This window comes from Microchirus variegatus (assembly GCF_963457635.1).
Source record: "Microchirus variegatus genome assembly, chromosome: 6".
NCBI classification, from domain to species: domain Eukaryota; kingdom Metazoa; phylum Chordata; class Actinopteri; order Pleuronectiformes; family Soleidae; genus Microchirus; species Microchirus variegatus.
Window position 1 is genome coordinate 25,668,330 of NC_139807.1, and position 12,903 is coordinate 25,681,232.

Below are 12,903 nucleotides of genomic sequence, written 5' to 3' on the forward strand. Positions count from 1 at the left end.
CCCTTTGTTATGAAGACCATCCAACTTGAAGGAGCTGGAGCAGTTTTGCAAAGAGGAAGAGGCAAAAATCCCAGTGGAAAGATGTGGCAAGCTCATAGAGACTTATCCAAAGTGACTTGGAGCTGTGATAGCCGCAAAAGGTGATTCTACAAGTATTGACTTTCGGGGGGTGAACGGTTATATGCACAATGACTTTTCCTGTTATTTTGTCCCATTTGTTGTTTGCTTCACAATAAAAAAAAAAAGTAATATCTTCAAAGTTGTGGGCATGTTCTGTAAATTAAATGATGCAAATCCTCAAACAATCCATGTTAATTCCAGATTGTGAGGCAGCAAAACACGAAAAATGCAAGGGGGGGAATACTTTTGCAAGGCACTGTAATTATTCGTACTTAGACATTTAATAAGACACAGTTACAGCAGTTAAAATACAGGCTTTTGAGGAAGATGTTTTGTTTTTAACTAATTGAAGTACTTTGTCAGGCACCACCGGCTCTGTTGTTTTTTCTGTCTTTTCTTAAGAGTGCATGTACAGAATGTCAAAAATGATTCACTAAATTCTTATTTTGTTTTACTTCATCTTATTGTATTTTACTTATGTCACCTTCTTACTTTGGTTAAAATGCTTGTCCCTGCTGCTCTGTGTACAATGAAAAATACTTTAATTACCTCCAAGGACATTTTGCTTTTTAAAGAGTTATCAATCCACTTGTCGAGTGACTGCCAACGTTCAAAATGAAATTCGAAGGTTGTCGTCTACACAAGTTACGAACTAGGGATGGGACTTTTTTGTCGACAAATCGATCAACAATCGACACTTGCGCACCTCGACAAAAAAATAAAATTAAAAAAAGTGTCTCGAAGTGTCACAAACACGTTAAGTTCACGACCAACGAGGTTAGGGAAGCTGTGCATGAAAAGGTGAGCCTGCTGTCCAGGCTCCCTGCGCTCTCAGATGATGGTGCGCGCATTGCGGAGGACGAGTCACCGGCCCGTTTTTGTGAATGGAATAGGCGAGGACGGGTCGGTAAGGTAACTATGGAGCTTCGGCCGCTGGCCGTGGTGCTCAAGGGCTGGTTTGTAGGATGAGTGTGTGGCCAGTCACCTGTAACGTTGCCCTCTGGCAACACACCTGTGTCGCTTTTCTTTTCTCTTTTTTTTGCCCCTCATTTTTATTATGACCGCTTTGATGGTCAATAATCGACATTACAGCCGTTTTTTATCTTTTTCTTTTGAGAAGTAGTAAACTGTAGAATAGTTTCCACCTGAGCATTGCTGTTGTTGCAAAAAAAAAAATGAAATTGTGAAATTCCCATCCCTATTCAGAACAAATATGAAATTTAGGACTTTTAAACCATGTCAGGCCATCATTTAAAGATTTTGTGTGCAAATAATCTGCATTCCTGTTCTGAGTCGACATCGAGAACACTCAAATCTTAATTTTTTTTTACTTTTTAGTTTGTTCCTTAGCGCATTTGAGTAATCCTTTCACTGCTGGATGATTGGAGCAAAATGATCTGTACATCAAATCTTTATTCAGTATAAACTACAAATTCACCTGAAACCTGGATGTAGATTGTACAGAATGTGTACTGTGATAAATGTTAGTATTGTTGTCAGACAGCAGAGACAAATCTGTGATTAAGAACTGAATGTGGTCCAACAGGTAACAGTTTAAAAAATCAAGAAGCCTATCATTAACATTAAGAGGATCCCACAAAGAGTCAAGACCCAGACACCAGATGATATATTACCATGTTGAGACCTGTTAACCAGCCTTCATTAAAAAGAAGGAGAAACAGAAACCATGTTAAATAAAGGAAGACTGCACATCGATCTCACCTTCCAAGCTTCTGTCCTTCACCTACAAAAGCTTTAAAGGCCATCTTGGGTTTGCTGAAGTCCTCGTCCCTGTGGTCTTCCATGTCCAGGTTGACCTGGCCTCCTCGTGAACGCTGCCTCAACTCCAGAGGAATCTCCCTGTGGCGTGACAAGCAGGAACAAAGACGTCATGCTATCATTGTCCATTACATAGTGAGGCACCGATAAACTTTTACATATACATTAATTTGTATAACTTGAAATAATCGGGCTGGGAATTCTTACCCTCGTCTGATTGCCTCCAGGAAGTGGGCATTTCCAGGATCGCTGTAGTTTCTGAGTTCACCGTTATCCAGACTGAAACCTGTCTTCCACAGTTTAAGCACAACGTGTACCTAACACACACACACATATGATTGAGTGCATACATGACAAGCACAATATTTCTGAATGTCAGCTTCTTAAATGTGAATATTTTCTGGCTTCTGTGCTCCATGTAACAAAGAAATCATTAACACAGAATAATGTTGGTTTATGGACAAAACAAGACATTTGAGAACATCGCCATCATCATTTGAGTCTTGGGAGACAATGTTTAACATTTTTTAAAACATTTTCTGGACCAAGCCAATCAATTTATCTGGAGAATAAGTGACAGATGAATCGTTTATGAAAATAACAATTACTCGCAGCTTCACGCTGCTCTTATTTTTCACCATTTTGGTGGCATGACACAGGTGAATCGCCTGGATTCAGATCATTCATTTCGTCATTTCGGCAGAGAAGTGAGCCTCGCTGTGTTTTAAAACTGAATCAATTAAAATCTGCTGCAAGAACACATTATATACGAAGACAATGCAAAAGACTTGTCACACGTGTTGGGCAGCACGATGGATGTGACAGAAATTTCCTGTGCCAAACAATGTAGTTGCAATAATTCAAATTCCTCATCAAAATTGCATGAAGCAATGTTGTTACTGTACATGAAGACAAATCTACAGTATGTGGTCAACTGGAGCGCTGCTGTTTCAGAAGTTTGGCAAAAGATACAGTGCAGCAATCTGATTAACTACAGCCATGAAAAAGAAATTCTAGTGAAATAAAAGGCATCACTTCACATTAAAAAAAGCCACAAACGATTCTGAGAAGACTCTTCTGTCACGGTGAGTGACAGTGAGTGTGGATGTCATCAGTTTCTAAAAAGGGGTTTGCAAAGTGCTAAAGGTGCGGAAAACAAAAACCAGCATCAGAATCTGTACTCACATCCTGCTGACTGTTGGAGCCGTGTCTGTCTCCGGCCACGTATGCGGACTCCTCCTCAGGAGCTGCTCCGAGCCGGTAACCTCCACCTGCAAACGCCTGAGTGAAGAGATGACAGGATAAAAACAAAGCTTGATCAACAAGAGGAAGGAGGAAAACTCTCCAACCATTTCAATGAAAACATATTTATACAATATAAACAAAAAAAACCCGCTCCCCTTACCTTAGCTTTGCTGGCCTCTCCTGGTCCTTTCCCGGGTCGATCCAGAGGTACAGCACCATGTTCTCTGGCACCTTTGAACAGATCCTCCACAACTTCATTGGAGCTCTTCTTCTTAGGAGGCCCAACGATCTGCTGCCCACTGCGCTCTGACCCCCCAGCAAAAAACCTTGAGGGGGGGACACAGCAACTGTTGTGACTGAACAACATAGTGGACTTCCCCACAAAACAACCAACTCCTATGAATGAACCACGAAAAGTAACTCAAAATGTTGGATGTAGTCGCTCTGTTCAGATGTGCCAACCTCCAGCAAAACATTCTCTTTTGCTTACCACGTTTCGATGTTTTGTAATTTTTTCATTTGAACTTAGGACACAAAATAGACGCCTGAATACACTGTTTGAGTTTCCACTCGAGGCAATGCAGTCATTCCTATGGCAACCTATGATTTCAGATTCCCCTTCTGTATGGTTTGGACCATAATTTGCCTCATGTACATTGAAAGGTTGAAATCTTGCAGTGAGCTTCAGTAAAAATGCATGATTTTTAAGTTAACAGAAAGTTTGCATAATCAAACTATAAAATTACACAAACTAACTTGTCCAGTCAGTTCAAGACACTCATTTAATTGCATAGATCCATTAAATTGACCTTGTGTGTTTTAACAGGCAATCGAACAATAGCAGGTACATTTACGATGATGACAATGAGTTAATCTCACTAGAATCCCAGACTCTGCGTGTGCTTTGAAAGAAACATCTCTCATTCATGTGGCTTCTTTAAACAATCCTATAAAACCAAACGTACACTGACGGAGGAGAACTACGTGTATAAAGTATAATTGGTTCACAATAGAACTGTGACTGTTCTTTAGTTCAGGTCGGTTAGTGACCGCAATGTAAGTAGAATAATGGGTCAACAGTCCCTCAACAACCTCCCCCTACTCCAGCAGCAGAATATGTTGATGCTGCAGAAACCTGTCCACAGTGAATGGGGCCAGACCTAAAATAGTTTGGTGGATTCTGGACTCGAAGTCCCTGACTGTGAGGATGTAGAGCTCAGAGACAAAACTACAGCAAAGTACAAATGTCAAGTCCTGTTAAAACACAGACACACTGAGCAGTAGGGCTGTAACAATATGCTCATCAAAAACGAAATTGCGATACTCAGAGCCACGAACCTGTCTCGTGGCGTGAGAAAACAGAATCGCGAAACACCCTTTCTAACTCCCAGTTATTTTTCCAGTCAGCCACATGATATGAGCCGTTAGTGCTACCAAACTCATTTTTATTAGGGGTGTCAAATTATCGTGTTAATTGTGATTCATTAATTACAGTCATCATTAACACGTTATGTTTTTTTAATCGCGTTAATCTCTTCTTTACTCTACTTCTTAAAGTCCCCACTACTGGGGGCAGCGTCAGACGCAGCGACAAAAGCGTCATAAAACCATGTCTAACTTTAACAAACACAGACATGCTGCATACCCACAGAAAAAGGTCAGAAACTCAGCTAAACGCTCATATAAATCATTCTTACGATCACCAAACACAGTTGGATCACCGATGGATCAAACCCGCAGGAGCGGAAAAAACATGTTCCAGTGCACACATTGAAACGCGGCACCGGAGCGTCAGCGTGATTATGTAAACAGCGGAGAATTCACAGATTCTAACAGTACCATTTTTATCACTCTACGAACAAGATTCACGGATCCAGCCCCAAAATAAGAGCAAAACAACAACTGACTTTCAAGAAATACAAGCAGAAAGGTTGTCTTACCTTTGCTGATTATCAAAACAAGTTATTTCCACTGGAACAAAACTGCTTCTCATGAAGAACTACACTTCCCAGAATGCTTTGAGGACAAATCCCAGTCTGATTGATCATTTACTTTGTGTTTTTCTACAGTCTTTTTGGTAACGCTTTCTTTTACAGTCCCCTAATTACCAGGTATTTACCTGGTAAATTCATGGTAACACCAAAGTGTTACTAGGTAATTACCAATGGTAATAAGAAAGTAAATACAGTGAAACTGTTGCCAAAATACTGGGCATTTACCTGGTAACTATATAGTTAATTATAGCGTGTTATTACTGCTGTTAATAAGAAGGTATGTACAGCTAAACTATGGCAAAACTATGGTAAATGTAAGTGTATTATTGGGTTATAAACTGGTAATAAGCAGGTACCTACAGTCCCCTAATTACTAGCTATTTACCCAAGGGGTAATCTAACAAACCTAACCCTAAAAATGTGTGTAATTACATGGAAACAAGCTTGGCTTTCTTTTACAGTACAGTTTTACTTTACTTACCGAGTACATTACCGTGCATTACCCAGTATTTTGGCAACGGTTTCACTGTATTTACTTATCTTATTACCTTTGGTAATTACCTAGCAACACTTTAGTGTTACCATGAATTTACCAGCTAAATACCAGGTAATTAGGGGACTGTAAAAGAAAGCGTTACCGTATTTTTTTGTTACAGAAAAGAGAGAAATCTTTGGTTATTTATTTATGTTCAAATCTGTTCAGTGTTCCAAAATATTTGTTACTAAATGCTACATTAAGTTGCTATATAAGTAAATGTTATGTGTAATGTTAAATAAAATGTTTTTTAAATTAAAAAAAAATCGTGGAATGTATCGAATGGTGGGTCGAAAGTCGTGAAACAAATAGAATCGTGAGTTTGTGTATCGTTACAGCCCTACTGAGCAGTGCCTTTTTACTATTATTTTGACTTTAAAAGTACATTTTTCTTCAAATGTATAGTTGTATGAGGCACTGACGGTGCATGTGTGGCCCCTGCACCAAGAACCAGCTCGACACATGGAACACATGGCTGCCAGCAGGGAAGCAATGAAAAAGACCAACCAACTAAAATATACACTTGCTTATCCTAAGAATGTTTGCTGCCTTATCCGAACACAAGATAGCCTCTTCTGACTAAAAACTAATACATTTGTAAACTGCTCACTATGCTACTATTGCTATAGTTTTCTATGGACTTTGGGTCCACATAGAACTGTGTTTCTGGTTCATGGGGACACAGAAGCTGCAGGTCTATTGCTGCCTCATTTGACAAGTTACTATCATTTTTGGTACATTTAAATAAGTATTTAAAACACCAAAGTCTCAAAATAATACATTTGAACCAACTGATGGGGGAGCTGTGGTTGAAAAACTCCTGAGTGCAGTGACGTTGAATTGCTGATTTTCTCCATGAACTTTGGTACAGGAGTGTCCAGGAGTGAGTGGTTTACAAAGGAATGTGCAGCTCAAGCAGCCAAGACTTCCCTTTAATCCCTGATCCGTCTATAGCAGAGATCTCAAACTTGCACATGTAGCACCTCAAATGAATTCATGTGGCCACTTAATTTCAAGGTTGTTTTGTTTAATTTTGCATCATAAATCATTTTTTATTGTGAACTGTTGTTCCATTTAAGATTAACCACATATTCTTTAGACATTCTGTGAAATATTGAAACAAATATCACAATGTCACTGTGGAATATTGTGATATAATTATAAGCCCATATCCCCAACCTACTACCCTACTGAACCCAAAAAGATGGACTATTTTTCACTTGCTGGGGACTGTCCTGACCTGACCTATACATTTTCTTGGGTGTACCCTCAATATCTATCATAAACACAAATGAACGCTTTTCTAACATCTCACCAGTCTGATTCAAGAGATTTAAGAGGAGGAAGAAAATCATAGACTAATAGCTCCGTTATGGCAGAACAAATTAATATAATCTACAAACCAACTCTGTTAGAGAGAGAGCGTTACACATGGTTTGATTTGTTTATTTCGGGCATGTCAGTTAGATCAATCATCATCACACATCATATTCATACACATGGCCGAAAGGGAAAAGAGGGAGAAGCTAAAGCTTATCTAGTCCTGGCCCCATTACCCACAGAATTTGTCCCCACATTATTATCATCATACTGATTTTTCATATGACAGTTTGACACAAGATATTCCAGCAGCAAGCAATTAATATAATCTACATGGACAAGCAGTTCAATGGAACTTACCTTTGACCTTCCTCCTCATCACTCTCCTCCTCTGCCTCATTCATCAGATCTCTGAAGGAGGTCACTCTGGGCTGTGTGCTAATGACAGGGAAATAAATGTGTCACAAACTCAAACCGTTGATGAGGAATGACCTGAGACAATTTTAATCATGTGACCACATCGGCACAAATTAATAAAACAAAATACCTTGGTCCTGCAGACCGGGACACCGAGGAGCCTCCCTCAGGCGGAGGGAGTGTCACTATGTCGTCATCAGCTCCATCCTCAAAGAAACTGGCGAGTGCGAGCTGAGGAAAAAGTTATGACACTGTCACAACAACAACCTGACAGACAGCTAATCTTTGCACGCTTTCCCAAGTGCATTGATTCCTAACGTGTGGTACTTGTATCCCCAGGGGTACGCAACGTAATGAAGGGGGTATGTGGAGAAAAAAGAAACAACATGGCTGGAGGTCAAATATCTGAAGGGGTGGAACTCACTAGTACCAGCGATATTCTGTTAACAATTATCCCCATATGAGCAATTCACAACGATCAATTTATTGCTGTGTGCACTTTTATCACCATGTGCCAAAAACATAATGCAGACTGTCCCTCTCATCTCTGATTAATACTCAAGAAAGGGAGTGTATTCATGGAGATTTTAAAACCGCAAGCATTTCCTTGTTTTTCATTTGCAGAATATGTATAAATAACTGGCCTGAAATGAGCCTCCCTGAGACCAGCACATGCCACTGCTTCAGACACAATACATTTTTCAAATTTCTATTTTGTTTTAGAGGCCACATACGAGTGGCAGCCAGTAGGGCACTTACTCTTACTTTAATGCACAACGTTTTTGTCCATGAGGGCACCAGGAGGGGTGATCCCGTTTACCCTCCTGTATACGCCACTGTACGCCACTTATATCTACTAGACTCCACGTAGACATTGGTCTTCGTTTTCCTGCCTTGAGGAAGGAAGAAACCTTAAAAAGAATGTCGTTTCAATGGGGCAGTTGACTCAACGGCAAAAATGTTTAACTGATTTGTTTGCCTAGTTAGCTACAACGAGCATGAACCCAGCGCTGTGCCGTCATAAGCTATCGCTAACTAGCGCAGGCTTAACTGACTACCAGTATACTAGCGTTAGCCATAAACTCAACGTCAGTCTGCTTACGAAAAACAAGAACAGATAGTGTGACTTTAATAAACATGTAGTCGTGTCTGCGGACTAACTGAACAGCAGCCCCGTTGTTGGTGACAGGAGGCGGCCGGGCCATTGTCAAGGGGTGACTTGCACAAATTACCGGCAACATTGGCTAGCTAGCGTTAGCCGGCTAGCTACTCGTCTCCATATACATGTCGTGTCCCGCTGTTTCCTCGAGCTCAAACACCGCACGGTCATCGCAACAACCCAAGGAAAACACACAGACACAGACCTGCAAATTCCAGCCGGCGGACTCCAGGAAAAAGCGGGCCCGCTCTTCGTCCACATCAGTGACGGCGACGAACTCCCTCACAGACTCCTCTTGGCTCGCCATTTTGATTTGCTCCTTCCGCAAGTCGTCCGCTTCAACTTGAGGAAACAAACAACAGACGAAGGTTCCTATTTGGTATCAAAGCAGGGACCACAACCAAGGAGACTCGGGACCAATTGATAATTCGAATCGATCTAATTTGCAGATACGTGGGTCAAAACACACGTGGACCGGTTTAATCAAGAAAGTGAGGGCTTTTTGAAATTATAATAGCCCGACAGTCCGCTCTTTAGAAACAATTTGTTGGACTGTCATCGATTTGACCACTAGGTGGCAAGCCTTGCACGGGTTACACAGGGACTGTGTCAACACTGATCCAGGCATAACGAAGATGTGCAGGTAACACTTTATAACAAGTACAGACTATTAGCATTAGCTAAGCATGAATAAATATTGCATTCGTCATTCATTTATAACACAAGAATACTAAAGTTTATAAACATAATTATTTTAAATGTTTTACTCTGAAGTGTTGGCATGTACTGAGCGACTGCAGGACACACACAGAGAGGTGAGAGAGCTGTCCCTTGTAAGTCGATCAAAGAACTCATTTGTTGGAGGTGGATGCTGATTGGCTGCTTGAATACAGCAGCTATTTGGACACTGTTCCTCAGCTATAGAAAAATAGAACTGCTACCTATCGAAAACGCTTCGGCACGGCGAGCCACTTCTGGGACGCTGCTGAGACGTTCCGCAGCACGTCTGGTGGAAATGCTCTCATTGATTAGAATGGAAGCGACTTGCAATGACGATCGCGCTGACGTGCCGTGGCTGCAACGCGTCCAGTGGAAATCCAGGGTAAAGGTGGACACTTTAAGGCAGGGGTGTCAAACTCATTTTCACTGAGGGCCACATCAGCGTAATGGTTGCCCTCAAAGGGTCAGATGTAACTGTAAGACAGAATAAATGTAACTAAATGTAAACGCACCCTCAGAAAAATACTTTGAAGCACGGGTGATTTCTTCAGCCACAATAAAGCGAGCTTTCACTGCTGCATCGTTTTTTTGGTAATGGCTTTTGTGAACACATTCTGCTGCGATCGCAGTCTGCCTTTTAATACTTGTTGTTTTTCTTTCAAGGATAACTTTGGCATACTTGGCTCCTTGTTTGGTGTCAAAACGCATGATTTTTCGTCGCATGATGCATATACAATGATACACTGCAAACTAGTGGCGGGATGCCGTCACTTCACGGGTAACACAATCGCCATGCATCATGGGAAATTTATGGTCAACACATGCCTTAAAGCAGCATAGACCTCGCGGGCCACATAAAATGATGTGACAGGCCACATCTGGCCCCCGGGCCTTGAGTTTGACACATGTGCTTTAAGGAGTCAACTGGAACATATCTCAGTCAGTTTGAATGAGGCAATATATAAGGCATTGCAGAGCTGGCACAGCTGCTATGGGTCTGTTTTGTTGCTTTGCATGTGGCAAAAGTTGAGAAATGTTCACGTTGCTCAAGCATGCGCTGGCTAGATGATCACATTATGCAATATTAGCTGGAACACCTGCTAATCACTTTCAGGTGGATGTCACAGCGCGGTCAATTTAGCAACATTTGCAATTCTTGCCATGAATTTGGCCACCACCCACCTCCAGCACCAACACTCAGACACAACGTACCAAGCTTCCATGAAAGTCCCTTATCTATATTTAAAATCCTGTTAATCCGTGATGTAAAATCACTGATTTTCATCTTTGGACTTTGGTGCAGGGAGTGTGTAGTTTACAAAGCGAAATAAATGTCATGTTGGATGTTGGAAATCAAGTGATGCTGGACTACGTGTCAATACCTCATACAGCCAAACATCAAAAGCAACCGCTCTGTTCCTTTAAGTAGTTTGCATTGATCCTTAGGTTTGGAATTCTGGAATTTAGAGAGACTGGTGCAGGACCAGAATCTCAGGCAACTGACTCAGCGTCGCACGCCTCCTTGCATATCCTAACTCTATTGGTAACTGCCAAAGCAGCTTCTTTAGCGATTTATAGATGGACAGACTTCTCTTGAATTAATAGATGGGTGACATTATGCTCCTTTCATCATCTGTGATGTCACATTTTGTCAAAGGAATTTAACAAACTATTCTTGGGTGTCCTTAGTGAGTCACCTGCCAAGTTTGAACCTTGTCAAGTGAACAGTTGGACATTTAGTTAACAAACACATGGAATAGACAAAAAGACAGACAGACGTTCAACTACCTGCTCCTAATAATTTCCGGCAGGCTGTACACTGAGAGGTGAAATGCTGCCCTCCGTCTGCAAGTTCTTCAACACAGAAGTAATGTTTCACTACTACCTTTTTCTTTGTTCAAAGTCAACAAACTCTTGCCTTTGATCAATTGTTTCAGACAGACGGACCAACAGACGGAGTGACAGACAAACTGACGTTCCTTGATTTAATAGAGAGATAGTTCATTCAGTCATTTTATTTTTTAAAGAAAGCTTTATTCTCTGAAAAACAGATTGCTGAAATTACGCCAGTGTTGATTATCTTAAGGTATTTTCTGGGTGTAAATGTATTTGTATGCAGAGCTAATCAGTGATGTCCCATTTTCACTCATTTGACTGTTATGGTCTGTACAATCATTACTCACACTTAACTCTGATCTTGTTCAGTTACTGAAATGTGACAACTAAGTCAGATCGTAATCTTAATTTTCAGCCTTTATTTCTTACCTTTACAAAACTGTTCCAGTAAATACTTGTCTTTGATATTATAATGATAACATTGGATAAGAAATTTCAGTTAAATATATCATATTAGAGAAAAACACAGTGATATTTGAGAAGTGAAATAAAGTTTATATGAGTTACACAAAGTGTGCAAGGATTATTTAAACAAAATTAGGCATGTGCATACATTTAGGCACCACAAAAGAAACATTGTGTGCATCCTCCTTTTGCAGAAATAACAGCCTCTAAACTAGAGTTGGGAATCTTCATCATCGAAGCGATACGATACGCATCTCGATACACTGCCAACGATTCGATACATTAACGATTCATGAAATTTATCAGCGATAAGATACAATACGATTCTCCCACCTATTACGATACAGTGCGATACAGTACGATTTAATTTTAACACAATGCAGTGTGATATGATACGATGCGATGCAGAAGAAAAATATACTATCGAATACATAGTAATTCTCAAGTTATGGCACGTAAAGCATTAAAGCTGGCTGTGACTTTTATTCTGAAACATAGGAAATACAACAGAGATCAGAGAGAGCTTAATTGTGCTGAGAGACACTGCTTTGAAGCAGAGACAATGGATTGTTCACAGGTATCTCTGGAAATGATACCTTGTTATGTATGAGCCGAAATGTGTTATACCGTTAGCTACCAGCAGATGGCACTAAGAAACTAGTGCATACCTTCTTGTTTACAATAAAAGAAGCACTTAGGAAGTGAGTGAATGTGTCTGCATAGCTCTGTGTGAAAAAGTGTTTACATATTGACGTAAACAGGAGCAACATAACAACAACTCTGTCTCGACGGGGATTGGGAAACATTTAAGTCACGTCGCCGCTTCAGGTGAGGAGTTAAGTTAGTAGTGCTGCCGGTGTATTTAACAGCAACACGGCACAATTTACAGATCGCATTTGATTTATCCAGTTCTCCACCACACTTGTAAAAGCCAAAACTTTTCCACACACTTGACGCCAACCAGTGAGTTTATCACGTCAGGTTGTTCCTCCATGTCTCTACCATCTCTGACCTGACTCGCCGCCTCGGGCTGCGGAGACAACTCAAACCAGAAATAGACCAGTTTTTATAGTTTATATTCGTTTATAATAGATATTATTCGGTTTATATCAATGCAGATGTTTTAGATACGATACATCTCACATACATATATATGGATGCGCGAATACACAGACATACAGATACACACACAGACAAACTCTGGTTCATGATAGAACCAATATAAACTGATACAACCGTTATAGACAAGATCACCTTATCTATATGTGGTTGTTAACAAATTCTAATGGTACTGTAATACAAATGCATATCAG

General features: G+C 40.5%; 1 protein-coding gene across 1 annotated transcript; it reads right to left on the bottom strand.

Moving 5' to 3' along the window:
- Nucleotides 1-1,838: 1,838 nt before the first annotated feature.
- On the bottom strand, nucleotides 1,839-8,889 carry nsfl1c (NSFL1 (p97) cofactor (p47); the record flags this gene model as incomplete). Its single annotated transcript, XM_083890847.1, has 7 exons — nucleotides 8,775-8,889; nucleotides 7,541-7,641; nucleotides 7,354-7,431; nucleotides 3,305-3,470; nucleotides 3,085-3,180; nucleotides 2,107-2,216; nucleotides 1,839-1,980 (listed from the first exon to the last, which is right to left on the bottom strand). The coding sequence occupies exons 1-7, from the start codon at nucleotides 8,874-8,876 to the stop codon at nucleotides 1,839-1,841; spliced, it is 795 nt and encodes a 264-aa protein (XP_083746973.1). The 5' UTR covers nucleotides 8,877-8,889.
- Between the last annotated feature and the right edge of the window lie 4,014 nt (nucleotides 8,890-12,903).